The sequence below is a fragment of the Vulpes lagopus genome, chromosome 1 (genome assembly GCF_018345385.1).
Source record: "Vulpes lagopus strain Blue_001 chromosome 1, ASM1834538v1, whole genome shotgun sequence".
Taxonomy (NCBI): domain Eukaryota; kingdom Metazoa; phylum Chordata; class Mammalia; order Carnivora; family Canidae; genus Vulpes; species Vulpes lagopus.
The window spans coordinates 145,847,559-145,865,789 of NC_054824.1; the positions used below are offsets into that span (position 1 = coordinate 145,847,559).

The following is an 18,231-nucleotide window of genomic DNA, read 5'->3' on the forward strand; positions in this document are numbered from 1 at the left end:
AATACTCTAAGAGATGGGCACTTCCAGAGAAACCATGTGTCTTAAGCTCCCCTCAAAATATCTTCAACCTTGGGGATGCCTGGGTGGCTCAGCAGTTTAGTGCCTGCCTTCAGCCCAGGGCATGGTCCCGGAGTCCCAGGATCAAGTCCCACATCAGGCTCCCTGCAGGGAGCCAGCTTCTCCCTCTGCCTGTGTCTCTGCCTCTCTCTCTCTCTCTCTTTCTCTGTGTCTCTCATGAATGAATAAATAAAATCTTTAAATATATATATATATATCTTCAACCTCAAGGATCTGGATATAAAAACCAAACCTACTGTTCAAGGATACAACTGCTAAAATCAGAGATACTCCAGTGCTGTCTGTGTAAGTTCTAATAGAATGCGGAAAGAGCCTAAGAAAGGCAGTGCACCTGCCCATAATCAGAGCCACTATGCCAGCCCCTGCCATCACCAATAGGACAGAGACTAGAGCAGCCACGGTTGTGGACTGGCCATGAACTCAATCTGCTCAGCCACAACAAAGTACAGTTCTGCTTCCAGTCACAGCACAGTAACAGGTGCTATAGTAACAGAGGCAGCCCTCCTCTTCCCTAAACCAGAAAAATGCTAAGACCCCCAAAAGGAAATATCTCTAGCAGGTAAGCACCCCCCAAAAGAAGTCTGAGTGGACCTTCCACCTCCTGCCCAAAACATGCATGGGGTTGTGCAAGCACACAAACTCCTTCAAAAATCTGAGGTGATGCCACACGTTCCAGGAGCACAGAGGAGAAAGGCCAGGATGCGGCTACATGCACTGCAACACCCCTCACAGGCCCTGCAAGTGCCCTACAAACCCTGCCTGCTCCGAAGGCAGTGTAAGGGTTACAGAGATTTTCAGTTATAAAGCTAGGAACGACGGAGACAGGATTTTGATGCCCAAGACCTTGCTCCTAATCAGAGCATCATACAAACCAACCTCAAAAATCAATTATGGGACACCTGGGTGGCTCAGTGGTTGGGTGTCTGCCTTCGGCTCAGGGCATGATCCTGGAGACCTGGGGTTGGGTCCCACATCAGGCTTCCTGAATGGAGCCTGCTTCTCCCTCTGCCCATGTCTCTGCCCCTCTCTCTCTCTCTCTCTCTCTGTGTGTGTGTCTCTCAGGATTAAATAAATAAAATCTTTTTTAAAAAATCAATTATGAATTCACCACAATCAATCAAAATCCCAATAGGACTTTCCAGGGAACCTTTCAAGGTCATTCTAAAATTTATCTGTAAAAGAAAAAATATAAGGATAGCTCAGGTATTTTTTGAAAAAGCAGAATAATGAAATAAAACCACTTGTCTTACAAACACTTAACCTATCATCAAACTCTAATAATCAGAACCATTTGGTTCTGCCATAAGGAAGAAGACAAAAGTAACAGACTAAAGCTTATAGAAGCACAATTTCACACAAGATCTAACATGTCATACAGGGACGTTTCATGTTAGTAAGAAACCACTGTTAGTGACGGACTTCAGACAATTCACTATCCATTTGGGGACAATTCACTATCCATTCGGGAAACAACTATTGCTCCCTAACTCACCCGAGTCACAAAAATTAATGGGGGAGAGAAGGAAAATTCTTTCAAACTTACAGCATTACATAACAGGAGAGTAAGTTTACAGCCCTGCAGCAAGGAAAGGATCCTTTTAAATCAAACAAACAGGCCTGGGATCCAGAATAGTTGTTTTTGTTTTTAAATGCCTACAAATCAAGAGGCAAACACCAAGGGAAACATGAACAAAGACTACGGAGAAACAGATTTTTTAAAAATGGAAACTCAAGGGAGGCTGCTGGCTCAGTCAGAGGAGTATGAGACTCTTAAGCTCAGGTCAGGAGTCTCAGCCCCATTGTGGGTGTGGAGCTTCCTTAAAATGTAAACAAAACAAAACAAAAAACTTGTTTTAAGATTATTTATTTAAGACAGAGCAAGTGCACCTGCATGAACAAAGGGAAGGGCAAAGGGAGAAGCAGACTCCACAATGAGCAGGGAGCCTGACAAGGGACTTGATCCCAGGACCCCAAGATCATGACCTGGGCGGAAGGCACATGCTCAACTCACTGAGCCATCCAGGCGTCTCCTCACCCAAAAAAAAAAAAAAAAAATTTTTTAATTAATAAAAATGGATACCCCAATGGACAATGAGCAACCTTAGTAATCAGAACCTTATAGTAATGAATGAAAAATGAAAATGAAAAAATGAGCAACCTTAGCAAAAATTAAAATATTATTGTATCAAGTGTTGACATTAGATTCTTTCAGAAATAACTGGTAGGGGCGTGAGCAGACAGCCTTTGTGGAGGGCAATCTGGCACCATAAATTTTAAAGTGTTTGAACCTTTAAGCTATTTCATTTCATGGTGTCTACTCCAGAGAAACAGCTGCATGGATCAAGAAGCTCCTAAAAGGACCTTCGCTGCAGCATGTATAAGAGCAAGGAGTGTCAGGGCACCTGGGTGGTTCAGTCAGTTGTTTCTGACTCTGGGTTTCAGCTCAGGTCATAATCTTGGGGTCATAATATCGAGCCCCACAGTTGTCCCTACACTTAGTGCAGAATCTGCTTTAGATTCTCTCCCTCCTGCTCTGCTCCCCCTGTTTTAAAACAAAATGTTTTAAAAATAAAATTAAAAACAAGAGTAGAATTAATGTAGGCATAAAAGTGGTTAGATCAATTACACTTTATGCATACTATGGAAAATTATGTGACTATTAAAAATAATGATATCAGGGCAGCCTGGGTGACTCAGTGGTTTGGCGTTGCCTTCAGCCCAGGGCCTGATCCTGGAGACCCGGGATCGGGTCCCGTGTTGGGTTCCCTGCATGAAGCCTGCTTCTCTCTCTGCCTGTGTCTCTGCCTCTCTCTCTCTCTCTCTGTGTCTCTCATGAATAAATAAATAAAATATTTTTTAAAAATTTTTAAAAATAATTATATCAGGGGCACCTGGGTGGCTCAGTCGGTTAACTGTCCAATTCTTGGTTTCAGCTCAGGTCATGATCTCAGGTGCATGTGTTTGGGGCTACGTGGATTCAAAAGGCAATAAATGAATAAACACACAAAACCAGAGGATTCAATCAGGGTGGCATCATGGCCACTTGTAGCAGAATGCTCCAGGAAAGTCTCTCCTGGAGGAGGTAACGTTCCAGCTGAAGTCCAGGCGGCAAAACCTGGAGAGCAACATAGGCAGTGGGAAGAGCTAGTGCCAAGATTCCAAAGGTGGGAAGGAGCTTTGTTTACTTAGGAACATCAGAAAAGCTGCAGACGAGGATAATGGTACCCGATGACAACACAGACTTCACAATCCAAGATCAGAAGTCTGGATTTGATTCTAAGTAGAAAAGAAAGCCACAGAGAAGTGGAAGGTCAGACTATCACATTTTCATTTGAAAAGGATCATGTGGGTTTCTTTATGTGAATAGTCTAATCTAGCTCTTTTGTGAAGGGAAAAGAAGTAAACAATTCAGGGAGAGAGCACAAGACCTTCCAGAACACCCAACAGTAAGAAAGTCAGCCAAAGAGGAACAAGAGGCCTGGGCCTAGGCCTGGGAGGCAGGGAGCACTCAGCTGTGGGCAGGTATTATGAATGGTGTGGACCTAATTAACACAGTGTGCAACCATGCTGGAACGTTTGGCACCCCCAGAAGAGAAAAAGAAGCAGTGGGAGGTCACCCAGGCTGTAAAGGAACAAGGCAGAAATTATGGAAAATTACTTACACATCTACAAACTCCTAAAAGGCCAGAAAAAGACCAGGCTGTCCCATTTTAGAGCTCCAAAGGACTATAGTGAGGGATTGATTTCAAAGCTTAAAATAATGCCTATGATTTCAGCACTGCCATTTGCCACCATGGTAACTCGACACTGAATAGCTTTCCCTGAAAACCTACAAAAACTTGGAGAGGGCAAAGCAATCAGGATGCCTCAAATGTCTAATTCAGTCAAGCTGCAGCGTACAGAAAGTACTACTTCTTGAGCATTTTACGGGTATGCCCCAGAAGCTTCCACTGGTGTGCCACCTGCCTGTCTTTTGACCTTTCACACTGCGGGGTCCTCACTGTACTGCAGGAAAGGACAAGAGCAGAGAGGCTCCCTCTGTCACAGTGAAGCTATGCCCTGAGGAAAAGCGCACTGCACGCTGTCACATCCAAACGTCAGCAGTAATAAGCAGCAGCCTAAGAGCCCAGGTCCCATACCAGAGCCACACCACACTTCAGCTAGATGGCACTCGCTCTCGCCGGGCTCTTTGCACAGATCCACCACATCTCTGCACATCGTCTCAGGGGTCACTGGAACCTCGGTGAAGTGCTGCTCGCTGTCACTGAGGTACACGGTGAGAAACATCTGCCAACAGAGAGAGAGAGCAGCTGTCAGTGTCCACATTGGCGGGTTTCACTCTTTACCCACCTGGGGTTGTGTTTTACTCTACATTCACTCAACTCAGGGAATACCTCTTCCACGCAAGTCAACGTGTATCAGGATAAAATACAAACAATCTGGAAGAAATCCCACTGTGGCCACCTATCCCATGAAAATAATTCTTCTCACAAAAAGAGAATGTAAAGGCTTTGGAACATCCACTCTGTGGACCAGCACATATTCTATAACGATGATTAATGGGCCACCAACACAGGAAAAAGCTGGGATTCTTAAGGCCATAAAACAGCAGAATGAGCAGAATTTGCAGGGCCCTCAGGACTACATAGGCCTGCCCACAGCCACGCACCTCCCCCTCCAGCTCGGACTTCCTCACCCACCCCACCCCCAAGGAGGGGTCAGAAAGCTGCATTAGGCTCTTCTGTGCAAAAAGGCAGCACCTGGTTAGGGACAGTGACAGACACAGACACAGGTAAGCCCAGTGCCACAGGGGTGCAGTCGGGTGAGAGGAGGAGCCATGCAGGGGAAGACACACCCCCAGGTAAGGACCCTCAGCACCAGGCACCTTCCAGCTCGTCTTTCAGCCCAACCACATTTTCTTTTTTTTTTTTTTTTTCCAACCACATTTTCTTAAGGTCATCGAGTCCTCCCTTCTTACAGCCAATGCTTGCTACTCACGTGAGCACATGCCATATAGAAAGTCACCCGGAACATGAGAACATATCAGAGTAACCCAGAAAAATTAACACTGTGGGTACTGTTGAAATGGTAAATTAACATGAAAAAACTGTACAGCTTCCCAAGGTGAGCTGAGAAGTTTTCAAGTTAATTATACCCGGTTCTTCCCATCCTGACAAACCGTATTAATAAAGACATTCAGTTCTGGGCCTCAAGCAGACAGGAAGGCAGCACTTTAAAACCACACAGAAATCCTAAAGCCTTGACAAAAATCACTTGGAAAAAAATAACAAAGATTCACTAAGCTCACAGAATCCCCTCTGCTGCTGCTCTGACAAAACACACAGCACATTTAACAGCGGAGCTACATCATTTACACCCTGGTATCACACAGTGCTTGTCTGGACTCCCCACCCACAACACTTCTGGTCAAGTTTAATGCTTCAAACACAGTGTTTTCACTGTAAACCACAGACATGAGATATTTGTCACATTACAGGAATATTTAACACAGTCTGTATGCTATGCACACAGGGTACAAGAGACAGGCCTGCTGCAGGGTCCAACACCTCCCTGTGCCCACAGCCCCCTCTGGAGAGCTCATGCACATGGGGTCATTACCTTCTTTTTTAAAGGAAGAAAAAGACTCACAGAAATGGTCTACTTGGCTACTAAAATGACAGGGTCAATTCTGCTCTTTTGATCCATTTTCTACTCTGCAGGCTGTTCCTTACAGCAGGAAAATATTAGGAAATGCTCTAGGTAACCATGGTAACCCAAACTTTAGTAAAGATCTGGTCTTTTACTTTCTGGAAATCAGTTTCGTTGACTTAAAAATACAATCACAAATAAGCATAACAAGAGATGTGTTCTGAAAGCCCACAGCAACTTCTACCTTCCATGTGCAAGGATGCACTCAGGGTGACGGGCTGTGGGCACCGTCCTGAAGTCTTGCGGCACACCGGCAGGTGGGTGAGTGGGACACCACTCTGGACTCCCCCGGAAGGAGGTCTGGGCTCTGCCCCTGGCTCTGTGATTCATTAGTTAGACCTCCTTGGAGAAACCAAGTCACTTCTCCTGAGTCTCAGTCCTCATCTTCAAAGTAAGAGTCTTCCACTCCGAGACCTGCCACTGACTTTGGGCGTCAGAGTCAAAGCCAACCTTTCTGCACGCTGCAGCCAGCCTTCAGGCACGGAGTGAGGGCCTGAACAAAGGCAGGAAGAAAGGATAGATTCTGTAAAAAAGACAGGATCTGGAGACAGAAGGGGGGAGGTAGTGTTCTGTGTGAGTGGCACAACTCAGGTGACACAGAGTAAACTGAGCAGTAAAAGCAGGCTTCTTGGCATGTGGCTGTGTCAGGTGGGGTGAGAGCTGGGGAGGGAGGGGGAGCTGGTCTGGATTAGCAGACTCCTGCCCTGCCCACCAATACCTGTCCCCATTACCTTTGGGGGCCTCCTCTCCTAATCCCCTCCCTCCCTGGGATCCTCACACGCAGCACACAGCAGGCAGGCACAGCCCCTGGAGCCTATCCACCTGCCCTGCTCTGTCTGCAGCCAACTTGGCTGCCCCTCCGGGCCCTGTAGTGTTTTGTTTTGTTTTAAAGATTTATTTATTTATTTATTCATGACAGACATAGAGAGAGAGAGGCAGAGACACAGGCAGAGGGAGAAGCAGGCTCCATGCATGGAGCCCGACGCAGAACTCGATCCTGGGACTCCAGGATAGCGCCCTGGGCCAAAGGCAGGCACCAAACTGCTGAGCCACCCAGGGATCCCTGGGCCCTGTAGTTCTGCACTCATATGCTACCTTCTCAGTGAGGCCTTCCTGGCCATCCTTCCCCAAATCCCAATGCCACGTGTGCACAAGCTCACACTTCCCTGCTTTGTGCTCTCCTTGGCACAGCCGCTCACATACCATGCTGTATGTTTAGTTAACTTGTTTTGATCCTGCCTTCCCTTCTAGAACATACACTCCATACAGGCTGGTGGTCTGTCCCTTCAGTGCTGTATCCTCAGCACTGTGACCTCCACGGCCTAGCAGGCAGCAAGCACACAGTACTTGTTCATGAACAAGCGACTCCTGTAGCTGGTCCTGCATCTGACAGGCTCACCTCAGACTTACTTTCAGGGCAAGTCTCCCTGTGTGCGTGGATACATGCAGCAGAGCCTGCGGCCCATGCAACCGACAGAACTCTGATGGAAAAGAGAGGCTGTGTCCTCGTGGTTCTTAAGCTCACACCAGCCAGCCTGCTCCACTTCAACACTCTTTTCACTCATTCAGTACTTACAGGCCATCTGCTCCACGGACCAAGGCCCAATGTGGAAATAACCTTTAATAAAAAGCTAATACAGCCCAAAGCACAAAATTCAAAACGGAGAGGACCATGTGGAAAGGGACACAGCACTGTGGTCTGCAGAAGCCCACCACTGGGAGCACAGGGCAGGGAGGGGAGGGTGCAGAGTACCTCTGGGAGGGGGGCAGCAAAAGGTGCTCAACACATCAGTCCTCCCATCCACATGCAGATGCAGGGACGCTCTGGAGGGCTCCTGGGCAGCCATGTAAGCAGAATGAGACACCAGCCTGGCTGAGGAGACAGTATGTATAAAGGCCCTGGGGAGGGTCCAGTTTGCTCTATCTGTGGGAGAACAGGGTCGGAGTAGAGGCAGCAAGGGAAAAGGATTAGAGGGGATTAATGAGGCCACAGGTCCCCAAACTGGGGCATGGACAGAGGGCTGTTAACCTCAGACCTCTGGGCTCCACCCTCACTTTCTGATTGAGTAGATCCAGGAAGGGGGCCGAGACTGCATTTCTAACAAGCTCCCATGTGATGTGGATGCCACTGGTCTGGAAAACACTGTTCAAAGGCCAAGGCAAAGAATTTGGATTTTAATCAAAGAGCCCACTGGAGGCAAATTGTTAAGAGACTGAGACACAAGTGGTTGCCAGGGGCTGGGGGAGTGACTGCTAACACATGCGGGGCTTCGTGTGCAGCAATGAAAACATGCTGGCATTACTGTGATGGTTGTATAGCCCTGTGGAAAGTCTAAAACCACTGAACTGCACACTTCAGAATGGTAGTGTGTGAGTCATATCTCATGGTCCTTGGAGGATTCCAATCAGGGCAGTGAAGTGATGTCATCTAAAACACTCTGGCTGCTGCATGAGCAGATCCAGGGGATGGGCATGCAAGCCCAGTGCACAGGAAATGTGGCACCCAAGCTGGAGGACAGCCCAGACTGCAGGTGACAGCAAAGGTGGTGACAATGGCTGGGTATAGATTTATTTTGAAGGCAGAGCCAGAGACACACTTGGTGGGCAGCAGGTGGATGTGAAAGCAGAGAGACTGGCGTGAACCCAGATCCGCTGCCTCGGCACCTGGGTGAGTGACACAGAGGTAAGAAGGAGGCCAACTGGGGCAGCTGTCTCCCAGACACCAGAACAGACTCGAGGAGGCTGCTCACTGCACACGGCTGGCAGCTGGTGAAAATACAACAGGAGAACGGAGGCCCATGGGCCCAAAGCTGGGCAAGATCAGCAAGGGTCAGCAGACGCAGAACAGAGCTGAGGGCTGTGCTGGAGCTGGCTGCACAACGTCCAGGGGCCCTGAGAACATGGACTCAGCAAAAGACTGAGAGAGGCCATCCACAAGAAAACAGAAACTCAATCCAAGGCGTGCAAGGCCCTAGAAACAAAGTAGATAGAGTGTCTCTATAAAATCCAGTTAACTTAGGGTCTTGAAAAGATGCCTGTGGGCAGTCCCAGTGGCTTTGTGGTTTAGTGCTGCCTTCCACCCAGGGCGTGATCCTGGAGACCGGGGATGGAGTCCCACGGGGATGGAGTCCCACGTCAGGCTCCCTGCATGGAGCCTGCTTCTCCCTCTGCCTGTGTCTCTGCCTCTCTCTCTCTCTCTCTCTCTGACTCTAATAAATAATTTTTTTTTTAAATCTTAAAAAAAAAAAAAAAGAAAAGATGTCTGAGAACCAACCCCTAGCCCCACAAGTGGCACTTGGAGGCTGCCAGACCAGACCAGAGACCCCAAGGGGAGGGCGCAGGCCCAGCACAGCAAAGCCTCCCAAGATGGTCTGCCTTAACACTGCGCAGAGGAAGCTGACGGAGTCCCAGACAGAAGGAGCCTGAGCCAAAGGGGTATGGTTTCTATTCTAGCAGAGGGGTCTTCCTGGGGTATGTAAAGGCCAGAGACCAGTCCAAAAGAGATGAGACTGGTGGTGGCAATAATGACCATGACTCGTTCTCTAAACTACTGTCTGCTGCCCAGTGTCCTGGGCTCTGCCAAGACAGCCCAGCCCACAAGCCCTCTGCACCAGGCCAACCCGCCAGTCCCACCCTCACCTCTGTCCTTTGTTCCAGAGATTATTCTACTTTATACATTACAAAGACAATTTGTCAAGTTTGATGGATTTCTTAGCTGGCCACCACAGCACAGTGGCAACAACTTGGCCAGAAGGGGTGGCCTGAAGCCGGTTGAGGACACTTTATACTAAGTGACCACAGAGGGCCCTCTCCCCATATGCCACCTCCATGTGGATGAGAACCACCCCTGGTCCCAGCGGCCACAACTGGCCACATTATTTGTAACTGCTGCTTCTCTCTCCTAGAAAATGATGAGTAAAACAAAGAAAAGGCATCCCAACTCTGAAATAAACTTTTAAACTCATTTCATCCACTTTTAAATGTATACACATAAGTATATCCCCAAGTTATAAAGGTTAAATATCACTTACACTAATATATCACTTATAATTTAAAATCTTTTAAGTTATAATCTGGCCACAATTATGGGCTTTACTGTGATAATTTATACCTATTTAAAATTTTATAGAGGAAGTGAATCAGGGATTTTCTCAATAAATATCAATGCTCTTCTTACTTAAAAGGGTAGCAAAAAAAAAAAAATGAGAAAGAGGATCAAACCAGAGGCCTGGCTAAATTAATCATATTAACCCAAGAAAAAGCAGGTGCACACGTTCTTCATGTGGCCACGTTACTTTTATCTTTTTTCACAAATTTGCTGTGCTCCAGGGTGAAAAAATTCTTCAAGATGTAATTCAATTCCCTAAAAAATGAAATAAAAGCAAAGTGAAGTTGTATTTGGTTTGTTTTAAGTTTTATTATCATGTTGAAAAATCTGCCTTAAAAAAGATACTTGAGTTGACTCTATCAAATAAGTCCTACAAAGAACAATTTTGGCCTGTAACTCATGAATTTTTAAAGATATAAAATAAAATTGTTAAATCTAGAAGTTTCTAGCATCTGATACCAAAACATTTTAGAAGGAAAAAGCACAAATTTTCAAAAACGTGCGGGTTATGTAAGGTGTTGTTACAAGACAGTTTACCACTCCTTTTCTACAAATGGGACGATGGAACATAAATGTGTATACACACGAGCAATCCAAGCATAGAAAAAAGCCTGGAACTATATCACCAAACTAACAGTAGTTATGCCTTGGTGAGAAGATTATAACTTCCTAGGAGCTCAGTTACGCTTAAATTTTCTAGAATGATTATGCATGACGTGTATAATAAAATTGTTATTTGGATGAAACCAGTGGCTGAAATCAGTAAGATGAATACAAAATGCCACTTTACTCCACACACCACCACTTCCCAGGGCCTTGCTGCTGTGATGTATACGGCAAGTATGTGTTCCATCGTGCTTTTCTTGGGCCACCACGCTGCCTCAACTTTAGTCAGGGGCCACGAGAAACAAGCAATCAAGAAACAGATCTTAAGGGTGCCTGGGTCTGCCTTGGCCTCAGATCATGATCTCAGGGTCCCAGGATCGAGCCCCGCATCAGGCTCCCTGCTCAGCGGGGAGTCTAGTCTGCTTCTTCCTCTCTCTCTCTGCCTCTCCCCCTGTTAGTGTTCTCTCTGTCAAATAAAAAAAAACTTTAAGAAAAAAGAAAAAAAAAAAGGAACAGACCTAGAAATCCACTATATCAGAACAGAGTATTATTTGGCCATAAAAAAGAATGCAGGGCAGCCCCAGTGGCTCAGCTGTTTAGCACCGCCTTCGGCCCAGGGAAGATCCTGGCCCTGGAGACCCAGGATCAAGTCGCACGTCAGGCTTCCTGCATGGAGCCTGCTTCTCCCTCTGCCTGTGTCTCTGCCTCCGCCCCCCCGCCCCGTGTATCTCATGAATAAATAAAATCTTAAAAAAAGAATGCAGCATGGAGACATGCTACAACGTGGATGAACCATGAAAGCATTACCCTGAGTGACAGAAGCTGGACACAAACAGGACGAGTCCCGAACACTCAAGGGCACAGAGGCAAAAAGCACAGTAATGGTTGCTAAAGGCGGGGGGGGGGGGGGGGGGGGGGGGTGGGTTGCTGCTTGAGAGTATGGGGCTTCCTGTCAGGGTGATGGAAACTTCTAGAATTGGTCCTGATGGTTACATAACCCTATGAAGTCACAAAAAACTACTGTACTGCACACTTCACAGGGTGAATTTCACGGAACGTGAATTCTAGCACTATTTAAAAGGCCTACTGCCTTCTTTTTGTGTAAGATACAAAAATCTCTTGAGGGAGATGAAATATGTTTGTAGAAAGAGATAGTTTGAGATAATTTACTACCAAAGCACTGAATGAGACTGAAGGTAAAATGGAAAATCAGAAATGAAAGAAATACACATGATCAGAGACAGGCTGAGGTTTTGGGACAAAGACACAAATTCATGGAAAGCATGAGAATAAGAAAACTCCAGTAACCTATTTCCAAATATGTCATCTGTTCCTGCCACCTGCCACATATATCTGAAAACACCATATTCTCAAGAACCCAGAGATGACTTCATCGGCTCCCTGGCCCACAAGGAAGCACGCGATATGGGACTTCCCAGGGAGGCTGTCATGAGAGTCCTGCCTGTTCTCACGGACTCAAGCTCCGGGCTTGTTCCTGGGAACCTTCAGGATGAGTTACCTGCATCACAGATGTGCCTGGGCTCCACGAGGACCAAGAACTGAGGGGGTACCTGAAAGCACACACCTCAGCGGGGCGGCCCTCTGGCCCTCCTGCCTTCTTGCCCTCCATAGGACTGAGACTGGAGCAGCCCCTCCCAGGGGCAGAGACAGGCAACACGCTAACTCCTTGCCAACTCGTCAATCAGGAAATTCATTTTTGTAAGAACGAGCCACAAGGAAAAGAGATCCCTCAATAAACAATAAACTCTAAAGTATACTTCAGAGCACGGGAATAACAGGCAGGTCACCAGAGATAAACTGCAAAACCTGGGGGGTGAATTCATTGTTTTAACTAAAGTGAAAGGGGACACAAGTGTAAGGTGCCTTACAGCAATTAGTAATTTGATTAAAGATTCAACAGAGGGGCACCTCGGTGGCTTAGTAGTTGAGCATCTGCCTTCGGCTCAGGTTGTGATCCCAGGGTCTTTGGAGGAGTACAGCATGGGGCTCCCCGCAGGGGGCCTGCTTTTCCCTCTGCCTATATGTGTCTCTCACGAATAAATAAAATCTTAAAAAAATAAAAAAATAAAAATAAAAGATCCAACAGAAATGAGACCATAGAACAGTGCTTCACCTGACATGATGACGACACTATATATATACATTGCTAAAATCTGCTTGGAAAGTAAAATGTGTTTTACACAGAATTATGTTTACCTCATGACCTTACTTCTGGGAATTTAAACTAAAGAAATAAATGAAGAAAAACTCTAAATGCTGGAAGATTTTCACAACTGTGTTAGATCTACAAAGGGTAATGTAGAAAACTAAACATCTAGCAACACAGAAAAGTAAGTTTAAAAACTGATGCTGGAAGGGTTGTGACCCCGCTGCCAACTACCACAAGTACGGTGTCTGGAAAGTGGTTAAGATCAAGCCACAAAGCAGAATTATGTGAAGCTGTAGACTATAACCATTTAAAACACACATACAGAGGAACTGGCTTGCACAGAATGTACAGGAGAGCGGGTACAGATACCACTTTAAAATGTTCTCAATGTTAATAGATTTTTACGATAATTTCAGCATAAAAGTAACTGTGATTAAAGAATGTGGAAATACTCCACCAAACGTGGTGGCTGTGACGATTATTTGCATGGACTTCTCAAGTGCTTGATCAAAGAGGAAAGGCTCCTGGCCCGGCACTGCCCACCATCCTGGCATTCTGCAATGACTCACGCCCGTCAGGGCCTAGGAAGACTTGCCCTTCCAAAATTTCAAAGTCACAGGCTATCTTCATTAAAAACAATGGGTCGCAGGTTTATTTTTAAGAGCTCCGTTTTAGAGGACATGTATTCACTGTGAATATATGTTATGCTATTAACGTAAGAATGACTCATTTTCCAAGAGGCATTATCTCAGATTAAAATTTGGAAGACTCTTCCAAGAGGAAACACACACACACACACACACAAACCGAAAACTGGTCAAGGCAGTTATAAGAAATTTACTTTGTGTCAGAGGCTACAGTTTATTCCTTTAATTTAAAAAATCACATAAAGTTCCACAGAAAGAGAAAGGAATCAAAGTCTCTCATTACACAGAGGAAACAAGGCTCTGTGTTAACAGCTCTGGAGTTTCTGACTCCTAAAACTTAAATTCCCTGGGTTTACCTAGGAGAAAAAAAGAATACGAAAGGGGGAAATAATGTCCTTCAGAAGAAAAGGAACAATCCATAAAAAGAAGGACACAAATCTTCCCCAAGCCTGACAACTCACAGGGACTCAGCGTACGGACAGCCAGCTAGCAACAAGGCTGGTGGGGAGATCAGGGAGGAGTTGGCCCCATTTGGGGTTTGACACACCCCTGTGCAGGGAGAAATGAAAACCACCACTTTCCTTTTACACTGTGCTGCACCCTGCCCACAGCCAAGGCCCAGGGTGGCCTTCTGGAAAGCCCTTCAGGGCAAACATCTCCCCTAACACAATCAGACAGAACAGGGACTGAATGAACAAACAGGAGCATCAGCCAAAGCTTTGTCAGCCCAGCCATGGCTGCGGAGAACAGAAGGGCTAGAAATGACATGCAGGTCATCCCCACCTTCCAGGATCTCCTGCCACGGCTCCTCACAGGTGGGCTTCCCTGTGAACAAGGCTGCCAGCCTGAAAGCCCAGTGTTCCGCCCAGATCTCCACATCCACTTGTGTGGGGAGCCTCCCTCGGGGTGCAGAGATGGGCATCTCCCAGTCCTGGCCCTCAGAGACCAGCACAGCTTTGTTTTGGCTATCAGGGCACCACTGCTTCCAGGCTGCCTTGACTCCTGCCCAGAATTTACTCTCAAGGCCACTGGGCTGCTGCTCATCAATCCTTCATAGAGGACCATGAGTTACATCAACCAGCACTCCATTAAGGGTCAGTGATGTTTAAGCCCACTTGAATATTAACTGCACTGCTTTTTATTACAGCATATTTTAAAATCAGTCCATCAGCTTCCATCGGCCACATTTGAGTTAGTTAAAGCAACATCATAAAATCATAATCAATGGGTATTTTTTCACTCTTTTGGCCACTCCAGCATGTGAACAAAGTTAGAAATCAACAACATGGGAAGTTTCAACAGTGATCTAGAAAGCAAGAGAAGTCCATCAAACAGGGAGACTGCCAACCACTCAGTGTCATCCAGAGAACAGTCATCTTCCAAGATAACCCCCATTCCAGAAAAAAATAATACAGCAAATAGGAAGCAGCTACTTTGAGAGAAACATACTCTGCATACGGAGAAATCATGCTCTCTCAGAAAGCGGCACACTGCTCCCAGACGTCTATTACATCCCCACTTCGTGCCTGCAAGCCCACAGCATTGCTGCCTCTGAGACTCATGGGCCTGGTGTCTTCCCAACGTCCATCCCTCTGAAGAAGCTCCTGGTTCTGTCCCCTTTCAGCCCCAACTGCTTGTTGACCTGGACATCTTTCCCACCTGCACCCGCTAGCATTTCCTAAGCACCAAGTAAGCCAGCCCAGGCATGGCTGGGCAAGGCAGGGACAGGAAGGCCCGTAGCCCCCCCCGGAGAGGCATCTGCACAGAGAGGCATCTGCATGGAGGCCCAAGGGGCCACCTGGAACCCCTGGGAGGAGACATCCCATGAGAAGGCTCAGCAGAAACAAACAGAAAGAAGGGGCAGTGCTAATAAGCTCACTCACCAGGGCCCCGAAGGTCAAGAGCAAGTAGGCTTTCTAATACAAAAGGTCACTAGAGGGGTTCCCAGACTGTGGTCCCCAGACCAAGGACATGGGCATTAGCCAGGGACCTGTCACAGCAGAAAGCGTTGGCCACGGGGTCCCCCCTCCCAGCAGACCTCCTGAATCAGAAACCCTTGGGGTGGACCCCACAACTCCATCACAGCTTGAGGAGCACCAGATTGGAGGGTTTTGAGCAGGGATGGGACACAGAGCTCACTTTCAGAGCTATCTCACTAACAAGTGACCACCAAGCATAGTGGCCTGTCCAGCACACATAAACCATCGCAGCACCAGGAGCTAACATGGTAACAGTACTGAAACATTCACGGGCACTCATATTTATCTTTGCAGAATTTGAATTTCAGAGAACTTGGTTTACATGATCTGTTGCATGGTCATGGGCTCAAATCACCAAATGAGAAACCTAAAAAGCCATACTTTTCTTCACTCATCTCCTGGGTTAGCTCACTTGTTGGTACACCCTGTCCCTTTAGTGTCCAAGTCATCCCTATGCTTCTGGAATAACTGAAAGACCCTCAAACTGCCGTCAGCACCTCCTCCACACATACACATATACACACACACCCCTCCAGCCACAAGAAAATTTTCTCTTTGCTTCTCCAACATCCACTCACACACAGTTGTTTATACCTGTCTTATCTACTTCACTAGTCTACAAATTCCTTTAGGACAGAGATTCTACTCTTAAAGGCTTCCTCCACCCCCCATGCTATCTCAGATCTCACACACAGCAAGTCCACAACACGTGCTCACGGAGTTGCACAGTTGCACGGATGCTGCGGGGCAGAGACACAGAGCTCCGTGGCAGCCTGGAGAGTCAGCAGAGCAGAGCATGAGCAAGAGTGAGCTCCTCTACAAACGTGTGGTAGAACTTCAAAGTGAGCTTTCCCAAAGCAGACAATGGCTCAAAGGAGGAAACAAGGCATTCTGCTTATTTTATTTTATTACGATTTTATTTATTTATTCAATTAATTTTTTTTTTATTATTATCGTTGATTTATGATAGTCACAGAGAGAGAGAGAGAGGCAGAGACATAGGCAGAGGGAGAGGCAGGCTCCATGCGCCGGGAGCCTGATGTGGGATTCGATCCCGGGTCTCCAGGATCGCGCCCTGGGCCAAAGGCAGGCGCCGAACCGCTGCGCCACCCAGGGATCCCCTTATTTATTTATTCAAAAGAGACAGAGAGAGAGAGGCAGAGACACAGGCAGAGGCAGAAGCAGGCTCCATGCAAGGAGCCTGACATGGGACTCGATCCAGGGTCTCCAGGATCACGTCCCGGGCCAAAGGCAGGCGCTAAACCGCTGAGCCACCCAGGGATTCCCTTTCTGCTTATTTTAGAGTAACTTAAGAAATCTGTCCTCTCCTTTTCAACTATGCCTTAGGCCTGACATAGATCTCAAATTCCAAATATGTGCTGCAGAGCAACTTGCATGAGGCCACTCTGCTTTCAGTATCTGTCGTAAACAAACACCAAATACACTAAGAGGACTAAAAACTATATTTAACTAGGTCACCGCCCACCCTGACCCCACCGTTCTCTACCGCTGGCGCTGGTGCTTCATGTGTGCAGGATGATTTCACAGAAAGGCACTTTTCATCTGATTTCTCGCTTTTCTTCACTAAGCACACTATTTCTCAGAGCTACCCATGATGCCATGAGGGCAAATAGTCCAGGGTTTCCAGTTCTCCCTTTTCTGTCTCATACACCAATGAAGTGTTCCTCCACCCTCAAAGGTTTCAGCTCTGTGAACTCTCTAAAGAAGCTCAAAAGCTAATCGCAATATAGGTGGGTGAGAACCACCCCCACACCAAGAAGACCAAACAAAAGAACATTCAGGGGCTCCTGGGTGGCTCAGTCAGGAAAGCGTCTGCCTTCTGCTCAGGCTTCTCCCTCTCCCCCTGCTCACGCGCACACGCTCACTCTCTAATACATAAAATCTCTTAAAAAAAAAAAAAAAAGGAACACTCATGCACTCAAACAATAATATTAAGTCCCCACAGTGTGTCAAAGAGTGCGCCAAGCGCTAGAAACCCTCAAGGGAAGGGCGTGTGCCTGGCCTCCAGGAGCTCCAGGGGGCTGTGAACACCTGGCCACACCTCAGAGGCTCTGCAGGAAGAGGAACATCACGTGTGGGGCCCAGGGGCGTGAGAACACAGGCGTGGCATAACCACAGTCCTCCAGCTGCTGAAATGTGAAGGTGGGGGCAAGACTGGACACATAAACATGGACAGGTCAATTCTCAACCCAAGCTGCAGTGTGCACACCTGATGTCTCTCTCTCAAACACAGGGTCACAGCGCAATCAGATAGCACAGAGCTCGCTGTGGACGGAAGCGTGTGATGGGCTAAACTTGCCGTGAGCACCAGAACACAAGTGCCTAGCCCCCCACCAGCCCTAATGCAGATCCCCCCCAGGGGCACTGACGAGGCAGGAGGCGCATCTCCTGGAAGGGAGATGCAATGCCAACGGCAGGCCAGAGACTGTAGTGGGAGCGGATGCTGACTTGTTTGGTGTTTTGCATCTTTCCATCACGTCTCCTGTGAGGCTCAGGACTCTGGAATGGAAGCATGTGGTTGGCACAGAAGGGCTGAAACCCACCAGGCTAGCCATCAGACCCTTTTCACCTGACTAGGGAGCTCATCCCGCACTCCTGGAGTATTCTGGAGAGGGAAGACCATTTCAGGAAAAACTCCAGGTAACCAGTATGTAGAATGGACCAAAGGGGAAGAGAATAGAGCAGAAAGATAAATAAGGAGAGGATGGCAGGAGCCGGGCCAGGAGGCGGCGGGAGCATCAGGGGCCAGGGCGGGGCTGGGATACAAGGATGGCATGGGATGGCAGGGACATGCAAGACCCAAAGGAAAGGGGGCCAACCCCCACCTCTCCAGCGGCTTGCAGCAACAAGCAAAACCTGCCAGGGAAGACCTTTCTACCTTTAAAATAAAGTCTTATCCAAAATAGCCCCCTT

General features: G+C 47.3%; 1 protein-coding gene across 3 annotated transcripts in view; it reads right to left on the reverse strand.

Annotated features, from left to right (window-relative positions):
- Nucleotides 1-18,231, reverse strand: part of TP53BP2 (tumor protein p53 binding protein 2) — a 55,461-nt gene that overhangs the window by 28,268 nt on the left and 8,962 nt on the right. Inside the window, exons 2-3 of one of the 3 annotated variants that reach the window (XM_041746495.1) lie at nt 5,972-6,280; nt 4,218-4,365 (exon numbers count right to left, since the gene is read on the reverse strand). The exons of 1 other annotated variant lie outside the window; for it this stretch is intronic. In XM_041746495.1, coding sequence (XP_041602429.1) covers nt 4,218-4,365 — 148 coding nt within the window. In that variant the 5' untranslated portion in view covers nt 5,972-6,280. The remainder of the gene's footprint in view (nt 1-4,217; nt 4,366-5,971; nt 6,281-18,231) is intronic. One more of the 3 variants, XM_041746486.1, reaches the window with a different exon arrangement.